The following is a 15761-nucleotide window of genomic DNA, read 5'->3' as shown; positions in this document are numbered from 1 at the left end:
GCTTTCACATCATGTGAGGTGATTGAAAACACCATGGCTTGGGTCAGGTGCACCCTAGTCCTCAAGGGGACACGTTTGCTTTTCAGCACCTCAGAGAGGTCTTTTGCAACAGATTTGCCCAATGCAATGCATCCTTTGATTTCTTGACTTCTGCTTCCACGGATGTTGATTGTGGACCCACAGACTCGAGACTGCTTTTTAAAAATAACTTTAGCACCTTCAGGTGTCTGATGAAATTGGGGAGAGTGGAACAGACCTAGGACCCAGACCACCATAGGCATCTAAACTTGTAACAGGTTGAGAATTTTTAAAGAGTTGCAACCTTTTGAAAGTCACCACCGGAGTCAGTCCTGCCATCCCCACGTGCTTCTGAGCCAGACCAGGTAGCTTCCCTGAAAAACACCAGCCTGGATGGCTTTGCAGTAGTAGTGGGGGTTCTCTCTGTTGCTACTGCTTTTCCTGTTTTTGAAAAAAAACATGTCGTTTGTGAACCTCTAAACCGGACTTCTTAGTCTGTCTTTTCTCACCTTCGGAGGCTGGATTCCCTAAAATGTTCTTGGATCTTTGCCTAAACTCAGTAGCCGTTAGAAAATGATCCAAGTGTTGTGTATTGCTGGTTCTCAAATTACAGTAATGAAGTTTTCAAATGAAAGTCCCAGGACTGCTTTAGGATCTCCTCCCACCATCCCGTCGTAAGGCTGTGGAGTTAAGTGGGGACTGGGACATTCATCCGGTAAAGCTTAACCGGAAGACAACAACAGCAACATCGGGTTTCAAAGTTAATTCCACTCTTCTCTTCAGAAACCGGAGCTCACTGACCAAAACAGATTTCAAAACGTTTTCTCTAATTCCCCAGTTTGAAACTTCCATGGAGTTTTCAGGAGATCGCAAGGGTGAAACAGGTCACCCAGACCTCGGTCTCCAGGTTTCCCAAAGCCTTGAGATTTCCCGGGAGGGCTAATTGCTGTTCAGTGCTGTGGACTTGCTCCCTGTTCTCCTGTAAGATTTTCCGTCTTAAGGAGGGCGCCGTCCAACCGGGAGCGTGCCGCCTGAGCGCTGAATGGAATTACTACCAGTGGAAACTATGCTGCAGGAGGGGTTGATAAAGCAGCTGCTGAGCAAATCTTGGCAGCTTTTTCCATCCTCCCAAAGCAGAGGTAATTAGCATAGGGAAAATGACTAAGGTGCTGACGTCACCTCTTTCCAGTAGAGACTCACACTTTGTCCCTGTCCGCCTGCGAGCATGCAGGACTTGACTCAGGAATTTGCTGTCCAAACAGGATGCCCTGGAAGTGGTGCTTTTTCCCCCAAGGGGCCGGCCCTTGGTGCTTTATAAGCACGGGCTCCAGCGGGAACCTGCAGCTCCTGTAAAGGGACGTCACTCAGGACTTGACTCCTGGGTCCCAGTAGGAAAGCAGGATGCACTTTAGAACCTTTAACTACAGCTTTAGCTCCCTCATTGCCTGTGTGGCCAACAGCGATGTCTTCAGCGAAAGTGAAACCAGGGTAAGGGACGTCTCACAACATTGCGTTAATTGGTACTATTAATGAAGTATTTGGGGGTATGTGGCTCTCTGGTGGATTTTGGAGTTTTGAAGTAAATTCAAAGTACTTTTAACTTGGAAAAGCAAAAGGTATACAGTGAAGGAATTTCTAAAGATCTCTGTATTTGAAAATATTCAGGTCCTTGACCAAATGATAAGGCAGAGTTCGGGTGTTTTTGAGTCGGAATCGATGTGATGGCAGTGGGCTTGGTTTTTGGTTTTATGTTAGAAGTAAATTTCAGATGGTGACTAGGATGCTTCTGTTTTACAGGCAGAACTCAGAGTAACTTGATTTCACCTTAGGAAATGGATATTGTGAAGATCTTTGTAGGCTTTGCCCGTTATTACCAGGGTCTATCCTCCAGGCTACCAGTTTCTCCAGCAGAGAAAGTGTATCCACGGCAGCTGGGCTGAGGGTGCCTCCTGGGCTGAGGGAGCCTCCTGGGCTGAGGGAGCCTCCTGGGCTGAGGGTGCCTCCAGGGGTAAGGGTGCCTCCTGGGCTGAGGGTGCCTCCTGGGGTAAGGGTGCCTCCAGGGCTGAGGGTGCCTCCTGGAGTAGGGGTGCCTCCAGGGCTAAGTGTGTCTCCAGGGCTGAGGGTGCCTCCTGGGGTAAGGGTGCCTCCTGTGCTCAGGGTGCCTCCTGGGGTAAGGGTGCCTCCTGGGGTAAGGGTGCCTCCAGGGCTAAGGGTGCCTCCTGTGCTCAGGGTACCTCCAGGGCTGAGGGTGCCTCCAGGGCTAAGGGTGCCTCCTGGGCTCAGGGTACCTCCAGGGCTGAGGGTGCCTCCTGGGGTAAGGGTGCCTCCTGGGCTGAGGGTGCCTCCTGGGCTGAAGGTGCCTCCAGGACTGAGGGTACCTCCTGGGCTGAAGGTGCCTCCTGGGCTAAGGGTGCCTCCTGGGGTTAGGGTGCCTCTTTTCTCCCTGATTTGATTAAAATGTAAGATTTTTCATCAAATAACTACCCAGCTATATAACTGATCTTTAATGATATCAAATATGATTAATTCTGTATGCTCTGTTTGGGGGGTGGTGTTTGTGTTACATGCTTTATACCCAAAGCCATAGGGGGACACGTGAATATGTCTCTTTGTATATATCTCTCTGGTGGCACAGCAGGTACAGCGACCGACTGCTGACCAGAATGTCAGCTGCTCAAAACCACCACTGGCTCCTCCAGAGAAAGATGAGGCAGTCTGCTTCCGTAAAGATTTACAGCCTACGAAACCCTGCGGGGTCTCTCTGAGTCAGAATTGACTCCACAGCGGTGGATTCGGGGCCTCTATCCATCCGTATAAAATTTAACGCCGTGACTGTACACAGTGCTTTCAGCCCAGGACCACAGTTTTTGAAGGAGGTTGTAGAGCAGTCTGTGTGTCAAAGCGCTAAACATAGGACGCTCCCACGGGGTTCTGTGTAAGCGTGCTGCAGGATGGAAGTGTTCAGTGTTAGGCTCAAGGTAAGGAAAACAGCTATTTAACTAAGCAGAGATGCCATACAACAACTCTAGTAACTAGATGTCAGTTATTTGAAGAATTATGATGATTTTATAAGAGAGTAGTATAATAGTAGTATGGATTGAACAGATAATGTTAATTTCTCTCATGTCCCGGGCCTGAGCCCCGGCTTGTGTTCTGAAAACATTCATCAAAGTCATCTTGCCTAAACTCTGAATCATAGCTCCAAAACTAAGCACTTGGTCCCAGAGCTTATTGATGAGGTCATGCGAAATTCCATATTTAGGAGGCACACCCTTCGCCAGACACTTGCCGGTGCTCGAGAGGGGTGGGTTAAAGTATGAGGCTGCCAGACGAGAGACTGAGCATCTACTCTGCCTTTGTTTACACGTGCCTTTGCAAAAACCCTCCCAGAAAGGTCACAGAAAGTTTCATCAACTAAAGACAAGCCCGGTGGCACCTTGGTTAAGAGCTCGGCTGCTAACCAAAAGGTTGGCAGTTGGAATCCACCAGCCGCTCCTTGGAAACTCTCTGGGGCAGTTCTACTCTGTCCTGTAGGGTCGCTAGGGGTCAGAATCCACTGGATGGCAACAGGTTTTGTTTGTTTTTTAAAGAAAGCCAGGGAGATGCAAGAACAGCAAGTTTGTGAGTTGTTCCCTTCTCCCTCAAGGAGCCAGCAGCCACTCTGCGGTCGGATAGGGACCTGGCAGCCTCTCCTGTGGGCAGCCCTACCTGGGCAGGTGCACCTTTGCCCTTTTCCTCCCCTGCACACTCCTCCCCCACTTCCTGCCCTGCGCTGTGGAGCTGTGAACATTCCAGAACCTGTACTCCTGTCCTATTTAATATCCTCTCTCCGCTGGGCACTTACACTGTGTTTTCTGCAGGTGTTCCGGGCTCCTAGGGGGCCCTGTTTCCCCTTCTGCATTGCTTATGCAGTTGTGGGCCCCCACTGCCCAGATCCCGACTCTCAGCCGCCCCCTCTGCCTTTCAGCCAGCTCCCAGCACAGGCCCTGAGTGTGTAGTCTGAAAAAAAGACCCAGAACCATGGGGACTAAAAGCCTTGCAATCCCCAGAAGCCTCGCCTGTCCAGCTCTCTTCTGGAATCCTGAGGAATCATGATGGCCTGCCCAGCTCTCCCACCTCCACCCCACCCTGCTCGGCCCCACCCCACCTCACCTGGGACCCAGCCCAGGGGCCTCTGCAGAGCTTCTCAGAAAAGGGAGGAAGCTGATGAGTTGTGTTGTCTGAATCTGAGCTTGTTATCTTTGAACTTTGGCTTTTCATTCGAAGAGCTCATGAGGTTTCCTAATTCCCACTAATGCCTATAACACTGGAGCCAGATGTGCGCAGGCGTTAAAGCCAGCATGCAGAAATGGTCCGTTTGCAGTATGTTGGTTTTTAAACCAGGATTATTTTAGTGTCAAAAAATAACAGGCTGAGATAAACGCAGGAGCAGGTTTTTTTAAACCGGTCTCTTTACATTAAGAAACAAAGCTTTTTATTAGCGTCGTCATTTTCCTGCTCAATAAAAATGGTTTTCTCAAATTAGCTTCACTGCTTTTAATCCCTAAAGAAGTATTTCTGTCTTCACTTGGGCTGACAGCTGGTGATTGCAGTCTTTCTGGAGCTGCTGGGGCCTTGCTTTATGCAAGGAAGCTGAGGCCAGAGCTTGTGACTTTCCTAATTGGGCTGAAAAGGGGGCCTGTGCCCATTAACAGGAAGGTGTTCGCTGAGCACTCTGAGCTGGGGTGGGAGGGGCTTGGGTTATAACCAGATAGAGAAGGTCATTGGACAGAGAAGCTGGCGGGCGGGAGAGGGGACCAAGTTACCAAGCTGTTCCTCCTTGGAAAATGCTCACTCTACTTTAAAAAGAATTTTACCATAAAAAGTGTTTAAGTACGATCATTGTTCGGCTTATGAAATGCAATTTCATAAACCATACAATCTTACCTTCATATACTCACTGCCATCGAGTCGATTCCGACTCATAGCAACCCTGCAGGACAGAGTAGAACTGCCCCATAGGGTTTCCAAGGCTGTAAATCTTTACGGAAGCAGACTGCCACATCTTTCTCCCACAGAGCAGCTGGTGAGTTCGAACTGCAGACCTTTGGGTTGGCAGTCGAGAACTTTAACCACTGTGCCACCAGGGCTCCTCTTTCTTACACAGCCGCCTGCGAACCAGTAATCAGTTGTCAGGTCCGACTCATGGTGTCCCCATGTGCTGCAGAGTAGAACTGCTCCAAAGGGTTTTCTGGCTATGACCTGTCCGATCGCCAGGCCTTTCTTCCAAGGCACCTCTGGGTGGGTTTCTGAGCACTGAACCATTTGCGCCACCCACGGGCCCCATACAACCGCCTCTGTTGGGGGTAGAAGGGCAGAAGGTGCGGCGTATCCTCAGGAGAAAGGCTGATTCTCTGTATCTTCTCCAGGAAAGAAGTTCCGCGTTCTAGAAATGGTTGATAATTCACTTCCTCAATAAGAAATGTAACGCGGATGCCTGGTCAGGGATCATATTTGGGTACATTTTAAATTCTTCTGTTTTTATTATAATTTTTCAGGCCAAGTTTGAATCGCTGTTTAGGACATACGACAAGGACATCACCTTTCAGTATTTTAAGAGCTTCAAACGAGTCAGGATAAACTTCAGCAACCCTTTATCTGCGGCAGACGCCAGACTCCAGCTGCATAAGACTGAGTTTCTGGGAAAGGAAATGAAATTATACTTTGCTCAGGTGAGTCGAGTTTAGTGCTGTGGTTGCTTCTCCCTCCCACCGGGTTTTCTGAAGCAGCTGGTACTTAGATTATACAGTGATTTCTTTTTAACCCCAAGAATTCATCTTGAGAAGGGCGAAGTTTATACCCGAAGTTACCAGCGTCTCATCTATCTTAAGAAAACATCGAGGTGTGTCTGAAAGCAGCCTCCCAGTGGCCCCTGGTCATCCTCAGAATGGCCAGTGCCAGGCGAGGGGAGGAGGGCTGTAAAGTGAGGTGGTAAGGCGGGGGGTTGTGAGTGTCGCTGCGCTGGTGCCCTCACACATGTGCGCCGCTGGTCTTCACACGGAACTTGCTGGAGGGTTCCAGCCGGAGCAAAGGTGGAGGTCCCAGCTCCATACGGTTTTCTGCAGACAGCAGTGTGCTCTCTCCCTCCCCCTGGTGGAGAAAGCAGGTGTCCTCTCAGCCCTCAGGGAAGCAGCAGTCTGCAAACACCATGCACCCCAGCATGCACACCAGCGTAGGGCTGCCCGCCCTGGCCCCAAAGAAGATGCAGAAAATGGGTGGCCTGGACTGGTAGGCAGCTCCAAGGAGCCGTCCTGTCAGCAGGGCCCAGCCCCGGGTTTGCTTTTTCCTCCTGCTTACAAGCCTCCAGAGCCCTGGTGGCACAGTGGTTAAGAACTCAGCTGCTAACCAGAAGATCGGCAGTTGGAATCCACCATCTGCTCCTGGGAAACCCTGTGGGGCAGTTCTGCTCTGTCCTATATGGTTGCTATGAGGCAGAATTGGCCAGTGACCTACCTTCCAGGCAGCCCACAAAATTCCACATGAAGAAGGAAGAGGGGATGCAGGGAGTGGGGAAGGAGCTTCTAGGATGCTACTCTGCTGTGTGAGTGAGCCCCAGGCAGGCTCTGAGCCCCGCGCCAGGGTGGGAGCGGGTCTCCCGAGAGGCTTCCTGCCAATGGGAGGAAAGCTGTCCTGACTCCGGGCCAGAGAGCAAAACGCCTTTCCTGATAGAATGATCTGAGGGCCAGCCTGCCCAGCAGGTTCCCGGTAAATGAAAGCGGGCTGGGATGCACTGCCCCCTGGTGGTCTGTGGGGCCAAGGGCGGCGTGCAGCTTCCCCTGTGAGCACAGGCTTTCCTGCACTTGATGAGGCCTTCAATGAACAACACAAACCCTGGTGTGCAGTGGTTAAACCTCGGGCTGCTAACCAAAGGTCGGCAGCTCGAATCCATCAGGTGCTCCTTGGAAACCCTGTGGGGCAGTTCTACTCTGTCCTATAGGGTCACTATGAGTCGGAATCGACTCAGTGGCAGTGGGTTTTTGGTTTTCTGTGAATAACTGCTTAGTACTTTCCTGACTTTTTTCTGATCATAAAAGGAACACATGTTCATTGTGACAATCTGGGGGGAAGTGTTGAAGTATAAAGAAAACAAAACTGGTAAGCTTTTGAGTAAGTTGTTCCCAGATAGCCTTCTAATCGTAGGGATAATTAGTAAGGCGTAACGAGGCTCAAGGAGCCCTGGTGGCACAGTGGGTAAGAGCTTGGCTACTAACCAAAAGGTTGGCAGTTGGAATCCACCGTCTGTTCCTTGGAAACCCTATGGGGCAGTTCTACTCTGTCTGTAGGGTCACTAGGAGTTGGGATTGACTCGACGGCAGTGGGTTTTCTAACCTTGAAGTCAGTGGCTTTATTTTTTCCACTTGTGCGAAAATCCTCTCTGTAATTTTCTGTCAGCCCCTGTGGGTCCCGCATCCCTAGCAGTGGCTCCAGTTTTACTTGTACCATAACCAGAGTTCAAGCCCCTTTTCCCTTCCCCCTCGGCCATTTAGGGTTCCTCCGTGAGATCACAGCCCTCTTCACACCCTTCATACCCGTTGTCGTCATTCCTGAGCTGTTTTAAGCGCCGCTGCGTTGCTCAGGCCGTCCCTCGCTAAACACAGGCATGTCTTTCTTTATCTCCTCAGACTTTACACATAGGAAGTTCACACCTGGCTCCGCCAAATCCCGACAAGCAGTTTCTGATCTCTCCTCCTGCCTCTCCACCCGTGGGTTGGAAACAAGTGGAAGATGCAACCCCCGTCATTAATTACGATCTCTTATACGCTGTCTCCAGGCTGGGGCCAGGTAAGCGCCGCCTTCGGGCAGGGCGGGCAGGTGGCCCTGACACAGGTGTGCTCTCTGCCTCGGGGAGCGGAGTGTCCCCACTACTCTTGTCCTCACCCGTGGGGTCTACACAGCAGGTGCGCTCTCTGCCTCGGGGAGCGGAGTGTCGCCACTGCTCTTGTCCTCACCCATGGGGTCTACACAGCAGGTGCGCTCTCTGCCTCGGGGAGCAGAGTGTCGCCACTGCTCTTGTCCTCACCCATGGGGTCTACACAGCAGGTGTGCTCTCTGCCTCGGGGAGCCGAGTGTCCCCACTACTCTCGTCCTCACCCATGGGGTCTACACAGCAGGTGCGCTCTCTGCCTCGGGGAGCAGAGTGTCGCCACTGCTCTTGTCCTCACCCATGGGGTCTACACAGCAGGTGTGCTCTCTGCCTCGGGGAGCCGAGTGTCCCCACTACTCTCGTCCTCACCCATGGGGTCTACACAGCAGGTGCGCTCTCTGCCTCGGGGAGTGGAGTGTCCCCACTGCTCTTGTCCTCACCCGTGGGGTCTACACAGCAGGTGCGCTCTCTGCCTCGGGGAGCCGAGTGTCCCCACTGCTCTTGTCCTCACCTGTGGGGTCTACACAGCAGGTGTGCTCTCTGGTTGGGGAGCGGAGTGTCCCCACTGCTCTTGTCCTCACCCATGGGGTCTACACAGCAGGTGCGCTCTCTGCCTCGGGGAGCGGAGTGTCCCCACTGCTCTTGTCCTCACCCGTGGGGTCTACACAGCACGTGTTGTGAATTTTCTCTGTTTATACCCTTCTGTGTCACTGTGGCAGGTATTCTGGGTGGCTCAAACGGTTTGCACTCAACTACTAGCCTTAAGGTTGGTGGTTCAAACCCACCCAGCAGTGCCTAGCAATCTGCTTCCATAAAAATTATAGCCAAGAAAACCCTATGGAACAGTTCTAACACTTGGGATCGCCAGGAGTCAAAGTCAACTCAACAGCGATGGGTTTGGTTTTTTGGTATCATTGTAAGGAGTCCCTCGGTAGCTTGACTACTAACCAAAATGTTGGCAGTTCAAACCCAGCCAGAGGTGCCTCAGAACAAAGTCCTGGCAGTCTACTTCCAAAGGATCACAGCTATTGGAAACCCTATGGAAGGCACTTCTACTCTGCACACATGAGGTCGCCATGAGTCAGAATCGACTCAGCGGCAACGGGCTTGGTTTTGGTATCACCGTGACTAATGCTGGGGTTGTGTGCGCCTCCTCTCACCTCGTTCCTTCAGGAAGGTGTACGAGGGAGGCTGTAGCTGGTCACAGGGACTGAGCCCTGGGACCCCTGCTGGCGGGATCACGGGAATCCAGCCCCTCCCCTCCTGAGCACCCTCCTGAGCACAGCCTGCATGATGGCTTATTCCCAGCCTGAGATCCTGTCACTCCAGGCGGGGATGCGATTTGACTTTGGAAAGGAAAAACAGACCCCCCCTTTTAGAAATTCAAATAGTCAAGATGATTCAATCCAGTAACCTGGCCCTCACCTGCCTTCTCTAACCTGGGAGGGAAGGAGGATCGTAGACTGTGGTGAGAAAGAGCCCCCGTCACACATGCCCCACCGTCATCGCCCCATAGGGGGCGCGGCCTCACTGGCCTTGGCAGACAAAGTAGAGGTTCAGGGCCGCGGAAGGGGCGGAGATGACCCTCTACCGGCGAGGATGTGAGCGTCCAGGGAGATCAGTTATTCTGGCCTCGGGCTCCTCATCTCTAAACCAAAAAACCAAACCCACTGCTGTCAAGTTGATTCCAACTCGGAGAGATCCTATAGGACAGAGCAGAACTGCCCCGTAGGGTTCCCAAGGAGCGGCTGGTGGATTCAAACTGCCCACCTTTTGGTTGGTTGGCAGCCGAGCTCTTAACCACTGCGTCACCGGGGTCCCCCCATCTGTGAAGTGGGTATTATTCCGTGGGACTGTGGGTGGTAGATGAGAAAATCACCTGAACGCATTGAGGGCAGTACCTAGTCTGTAGTCAGCGCTCAATTCGTGTTTTTAAAAACCAGTGAGATGTTGGTGGTCCCTGTCCTGAGTGACAGGGCATCGATGAGGAGGCAGGGGCGAGGGCTGGGGGGTCTTGGGATGAAGAGGTCTGAGCCCTTCCTCCTGCCCTCCCTGGAGCAAACCAGGTAAATGCTGGGACCATCAGCTCCTCCTTTCTCCTTGACCAGCCATCTGATGTTCTTTGGGGTTGAGGGTTTTAATTTCTGGGGCTATCAGCAGTTTCACACTGAAAAGATTACATTTCTGAAAACATTGTCCTGATGGAAACTCCATCCGCCACATGAAGTCGGATCTCACGACTTACACTAATTGTTGCCTGAAGGCCAAGGTCTTTACTGGCCAGTTTGAGGGGAGTGTGTCACCCTCCACCCCTGCCACAGCCCCTGGCCGAGGGGCTGGAGCAAAGGGGAGGCTTCAGAGGAAAGGAGACTTCCACCTGAGGTGCAGACTGTTGAATAAGCAAAAAGTGCTGCTGATGGAAGTTCTTCCCGCTGCCGGGAGCCCTGAACCTACCGCTTCTTTACAGAGCGCTCATCTGAGAAGCCTCTCTAGGAGACAACTGTCATGCAGTCATTTTGCCCTGGGTTTACTCAGTGATGCGCATGAGTAATAGTTCACATTTTGGCTGTGCTTTTCAGCCATGAGGACTGCAGAGATTTTGCAAACGTGGTCCTAAACTCTGGGTTTTGACTGACTGCTGGATAGGTGAAGATTTGTAGAGAGGTTCTCAACCAGACGGTGAATTCTGTGTTTGGAGAGTGCTCTGCCAGACCCTCCGTACTTTAATTCTCTCTCTGAGCAAGAGAGCTGAGGCTCTTTCATTTTTTCAAATTCAAGTACAATAAAAGTCCAGCCTCGCATGTGGGAGACAGAAGGCCATTTTATGAGTAAAACAACAGTTGCCCTTGAGGGGACTCCCAGCGGCCCTGTGCGTGTCGGAGTAGAACTGCGCTCCATGGTGTTTGCAGTGGCCGGCTTGTCGGAAGTAGATCACCAGGCGTTTTTTCCGCAGCCCCCCTAGGTAGACTCGAGCCTCCAACATAACACAGCCAAGCACGTTAACCGTTTGCACCCCAAAGTGCCTTCCACGGTTAGAGGGGTGTCAGATGTAGCCTGAGGAGGAGTCCTGCCCGGCTGCTCCTTCCGGGTGAAGGGCACACAGCAGGCAGGGGCCCCTCCCGGCCACTCTGAAGATAGATAGACAAGCTGAAGCAACCCTCCTCCCCTGTTTAAACCCCCTAGCATCCCTGCTACCCCCAGCATTCCACACGAGAGCAAGGACTCCAGCTGTCTCTTAAAACACAATACGATGGAGCGAGTTCACACATATACTGTGAGCGTGTGCCAAGTGCTTTGCCCTGTTCACGCATTTAATTAGCTCCATGAGGCAGATACCATCATCAGCCTATTATACAGAGGAGAAAACTGAGGTGCACAGGAAGGTGAAGCAACCCACCCACAGGTGCCCAGTACCGAGTGGCCAGCCTGCCTAGCCGGAGCCCAAGCTCTTGACCATGCTGCTACACGGCCTCGCCTCAGCCCACAAAGACACAGGCTCTCCCCATAGCCAGCCTGGTGCCAGAAAGTGATGCCAGGTAGGAAGAGTTGAGTCTGCCGTTGCTGGACCAGACGGCCTAACCCTTACGGAACCTGGCAAAGCTCAGGCTGAAACAGAGAAGCAGAGCCCTGCTCGTCCCGGGGGGTTAGCAGCTGTTACGTGAAAAAGGATGCTGCAGTCAGAAATGCTTTCGGGGCGTGTGGCCACGTGCAGGCCCGTGTCTGCTGCGGGACCCTAGGGTGCCCGGTGCTGTGGTGTGCCCTGTGCATCTCAGCGGGACCTCACGGCGGAGCCTCTGCAGGTCCTGATTCCGCCTGCGCTTGTCCAGCTGCAGCCTTGCCCTGGGCCAGTGCTCCTCCCTCACACCACGCTTGGGGCACTACTGACCTTCAGGTAGTTCGGGATTCCCGGTGGGCATGTTAAAGGACGTGTTAAAAACCATTTGCCGTTGAGTTGCCTCTGACTCATGGCAACCCCACGTGCCTCAGAGTAGAACTACGTTCCATAGGGTTTTCAGTGGCTGGATTTTCAGAAGTGGATCTCCAGGCCTTTCTTCCAAGATCCCTCTGGGTGGACTTAAACTGCCAACCCTTCGGTTAGGAGCCTCATGTGCTAACCATTTGAACTCCCCAGGGACCGTAATTCAAAAAGCACTTCTCCTCACCTCCCGTGTGCCTGGACGGGGCAGGGTTTGCCTGTCAGGAGACTCAGACAGTGGTGATACGTGTCTTCTGAGTGAGCCCCTGAAGAACTACAGAAGGTGGCTGCCTGTGTCTCTCGGTCCCCACTGAATGTGCGCAGAAGCTGGGCCAGGCAGGCCCCTGATGCTTTTCCGTTCTCTCGCCCTCGGCTCTCCAGGGCTTGTCTGAGTCACCCTGTGATCATTTTCTTTCCCTAGGGGAGAAGTACGAGCTGCACGCAGCCACCGACACTACCCCCAGCGTGGTGGTCCACGTGTGTGAGAGTGACCAGGAGGACAAAGACGACGAGGAGGTGGAGAGAAGGAAGAGGCCCAAGCCCCAGATCGTCCAGACCAGGAGGCCGGAGTACACGCCTGTCCACTTACGCTGAACCGGCCCTGGGTGAAGATGGATTCCACACCGCCCTCCTGGGAGGAACCTTTGACTGTGCAAATGGCCGGTCACAGCTTGGGAAGTGGCAGCCGTGACCGTCGTGGCAGAAACTCCAGTCCATGTTGCTCGGAAGAGAATCAAGGCTTCGTCTCCCGGCTCCAGCGCTGCACATCCGTCCATGTTCACGGCACCCCAATGTCTTGGGCCAATCACTGAGTTTGCGGTGATCGCACAAGGACGTGTGGGGACGTCTTGAGAAAACTGATAATGAGTATTTTGTGCTTGTTCTTTCCTGGTAGGTTGTCACGTTTGTGCCTGGGGCAGGTTGGCAGGCGGCCGGGAGAGCTCTGTGTCTCTAGCTGGCCTGCAGGGTGGAGCCTCGGCTGGTCTGTCGGTGCAGGGAGCTCGTTCAAACAACAATGCCATGCGGAAATGGGAGTGTTTTATTTGTGCCCTCCTGTTCTAATGTGTGTGCATGTAGATTACTGATTTTCAAACTAACCTTTGTTCCTATGTCAAATTACACCGTTGTGTTTTACGTCTTCTGGAAAGCCAGGGAAGATTTTGAAAACTGTCACCCTTGCCGATCTGCACCTCTCATGTTCAACAGCGTGCGTGTTTTTGGCCGGGACGCATTCGCTCGGCACCCTCCCTGGGGCAACATGTAACCTGCGCTTTGCAAAAGAAGTTGGTCTGGAATGTCTGTGTAGAGTTTAGCTTACACAATTCAGAGACTAGCAGCTTCACTGCCAACTTTTCGTGGGTGAGAAATTTTAGTTTAGGTGTTTTGGGGTGAGACATTGGTTTCATTTGTCTCTTTTCCGTGGTTGTTAATCCCCATGAATCATAACCAAATACTCTTTGGGAACTGTTGGTTGAGGTAGGTGATTTTTACCCCACTGAAACATCAAAATAAACTTGTAAATAAAGCTAATAGCATATATTCACAACCGTTGTGTACGTGGGTGAAAACATGGTGGTGGAAGAATACTGGAGACGTGTTAACCTTCCTGTGAGCTGTATGTTGTGGAAAATGCTGTTAAAACGTTTTAACAGGACTTGAATCCAGAGCCTGTCAGGTGGGTAGTAGCCGTGTGGTGATGTGAGAGGATGCAGTGCCTTTCCCCATTAATTCCTGATGGAATTCTTACACTAGGTTAACATTTGTATTTTTTTTTAGTTGTAAGGTGTCTGTCTGGTACATAGGTATTATATTTGGGCCTTAAAAATACCATAACAGAGTGTGTCATTTTGAAATACCTAATGCCAAGTAACAATGCATGCTTTGGAAATTTGGAAGGTGGTTTTCTTTTAAGAAGCAAGTGGGTTTGCATTAACTCCCTTGGTGGTTCCTATCAAGGATGGATTGGATGTCTCCAACCTCGTTACAGTGCTGGGGGCAGGTGAGGGAGAGACCTTGCGTGGCTGTTCAAGTGTTTCCAGTTAAACGCTTTTAAACTGGAGAGGCTAGCCTCAACATATTTTTTTTAACTGCGTTCTGTAATAAATCGGCACAGTCTGCTCTTTACGGAAAAGTTATCTGTGTGTGCCTTTATTTCTAGGGCTCAGTCTGGGAACCCTCTGGATTTTGCTGTCTCTAGGGTCGCTGTGAGTCGGAATTGACTCGACCGTTCACAACGACAACAGCTTAAGGACACATTCCTTCATTGGGCTGAGTTTAGAAAATCCCAGTTCTCCGCTCTCGTTGGAGCTGGAGTTTGCCACGCTGCAGCATGTCGCTTACAAAAGGGGGAAACGGATAGAACTGGAATCGGGACTCTGAGTGCACCCTTTTTGCAGATAGACGATGCTGTGACAAACCCCATTCACCGCAGCCCTGCCTGAAAAAGCTGCGTTCGCTTGTTCATTCGAGGAGTTTTCTTTTTAGTTAGACAAGATGTCCATGGGAGGTACTACAGAGGCTGGTTATGTTCAGAAAATCTGTATGTCTTCCGTTTAAACCTCGAGCAGCATTTTCTCTGGACCCTTACAACAAATGGTGGCTAACTTCCCACAAACGCCTGCATAACCCGGTCTATTTACTTGCCGAAATCTAGCCAATGGCGTTAATCTTGGTCAAGATTAACAGTGGGCATTTTTCCACAAAAATTCAAATGTTCCTTCTTTTCCCCTTTTATGAGAAGCCTCGTCCTGTCATCCCCCAAGAACGTTTGCATATTTTAAAGCCACACATGTTTGAGGTTTAAGTATGTTGGGAAATTCACACTTCAGTCAGGTGGGTCCAGTCTGATTGCTGAGTGAACAACCGAGCAGGTTCACAGCCGACCACCTTGGGGGAGGCGGGAACTATTTCTGGAGGGAACGGGGAGGAGGACGGCTGTCACTCACCACCCTGTTGGAGAGCAGCTCCGTCGTAAACAGAGCTGGAAGGAGAAGCGCACAGCCTGTAAAAACACGTAGTTTCATAAAAGGCCACTCAGACATCCCCGAAATAAATCAGCAATGTGTGGTCAGTTAACACAGACTTCCAACATCTGAGTTGAGCCCCCTTAACGTGAGCGGGGAAGTGTGTTTGACCACCACCCGTCTGTCCGTCTGCTGTCCTGTGGTGGCTGCATGTTGCTGTGATGCTGGAGGCTTTGCCACTGGCATTTCAAATACCGGCAGGCTCACCCATGGTAGACAGGTTTCCGTGGAGCTTCCAGGCTAAGACAGACTGGGAAGAAAGGCCTGCCAATCCACTTCCAAAAACTGGCCAATGAAAACCCTATGGATCACAGAATATTTCCCAATATAGTGCTAGAAGATGAGCCCCCAGGTTGGAAGTTACTCAAAACAACACAGTGCCACAGCAACGAAGTCAAGCGTACCAATGTTGCAAGGCTGGTGCCGGATCGGGCCATGTTTCACTCTGTTGTACGTGGGGCAACCATGAGTCAGAGCCGACGCAACAGCAACTGAGAACAACATGAGTTGGTGGTCCCACTGCCGGTAAAGCCAACGGAACGACAGGGTAGAAATCACGAGTCAGCAAACGTTCTCACTCACAGCAGACCGTCTGATTAATGCCTCTGTGGCGAGCACGTACAGCAGCCTCAGCCTCCAGAAGTTCTGGCACCAATACCGCACGCGGCCGTTTCCCAGGCTGATGCATCTGAAGGGCACCAAGTGCTGAATGAGCCCAGGACCCACATCTTTCTCTGCCCTGCTAGTGAAAGTAACTCAGTAAAATGCAATATGGCAGACGGGACAGGCAGAGCCACACAGAACACATGCTTTGCATATTGTATATGCATGTTTGTAACTT

At 51.6% G+C, this 15761-nt stretch overlaps 1 protein-coding gene across 3 annotated transcripts in view; it reads left to right on the top strand.

Moving 5' to 3' along the window:
- RCAN1 (regulator of calcineurin 1) overlaps positions 1-14022 on the top strand; it is a 109381-nt gene extending 95359 nt beyond the window's left edge. For 2 of the 3 annotated variants that reach the window (XM_012558618.2, XM_023741330.1), the window contains exons 2-4: positions 5556-5729; positions 7680-7839; positions 12319-14022. In XM_012558618.2, coding sequence (XP_012414072.1) covers positions 5709-5729; positions 7680-7839; positions 12319-12491 — 354 coding nt within the window. In that variant the 5' untranslated portion in view covers positions 5556-5708 and the 3' untranslated portion in view covers positions 12492-14022. Of the gene's footprint in view, positions 1-1419; positions 1507-5555; positions 5730-7679; positions 7840-12318 lie in introns of those variants that run through there. The other variant, XM_023741331.1, reaches the window with a different exon arrangement.
- The last annotated feature ends 1739 nt before the right edge of the window (positions 14023-15761 follow it).

The sequence above is a fragment of the Trichechus manatus genome, unplaced genomic scaffold, assembly GCF_000243295.1.
Source record: "Trichechus manatus latirostris isolate Lorelei unplaced genomic scaffold, TriManLat1.0 scaffold00177, whole genome shotgun sequence".
NCBI classification, from domain to species: Eukaryota; Metazoa; Chordata; class Mammalia; order Sirenia; family Trichechidae; genus Trichechus; species Trichechus manatus.
Note: the sequence above shows the minus strand (reverse complement) of the source record. Positions and strands in the feature narration are given on the sequence as shown.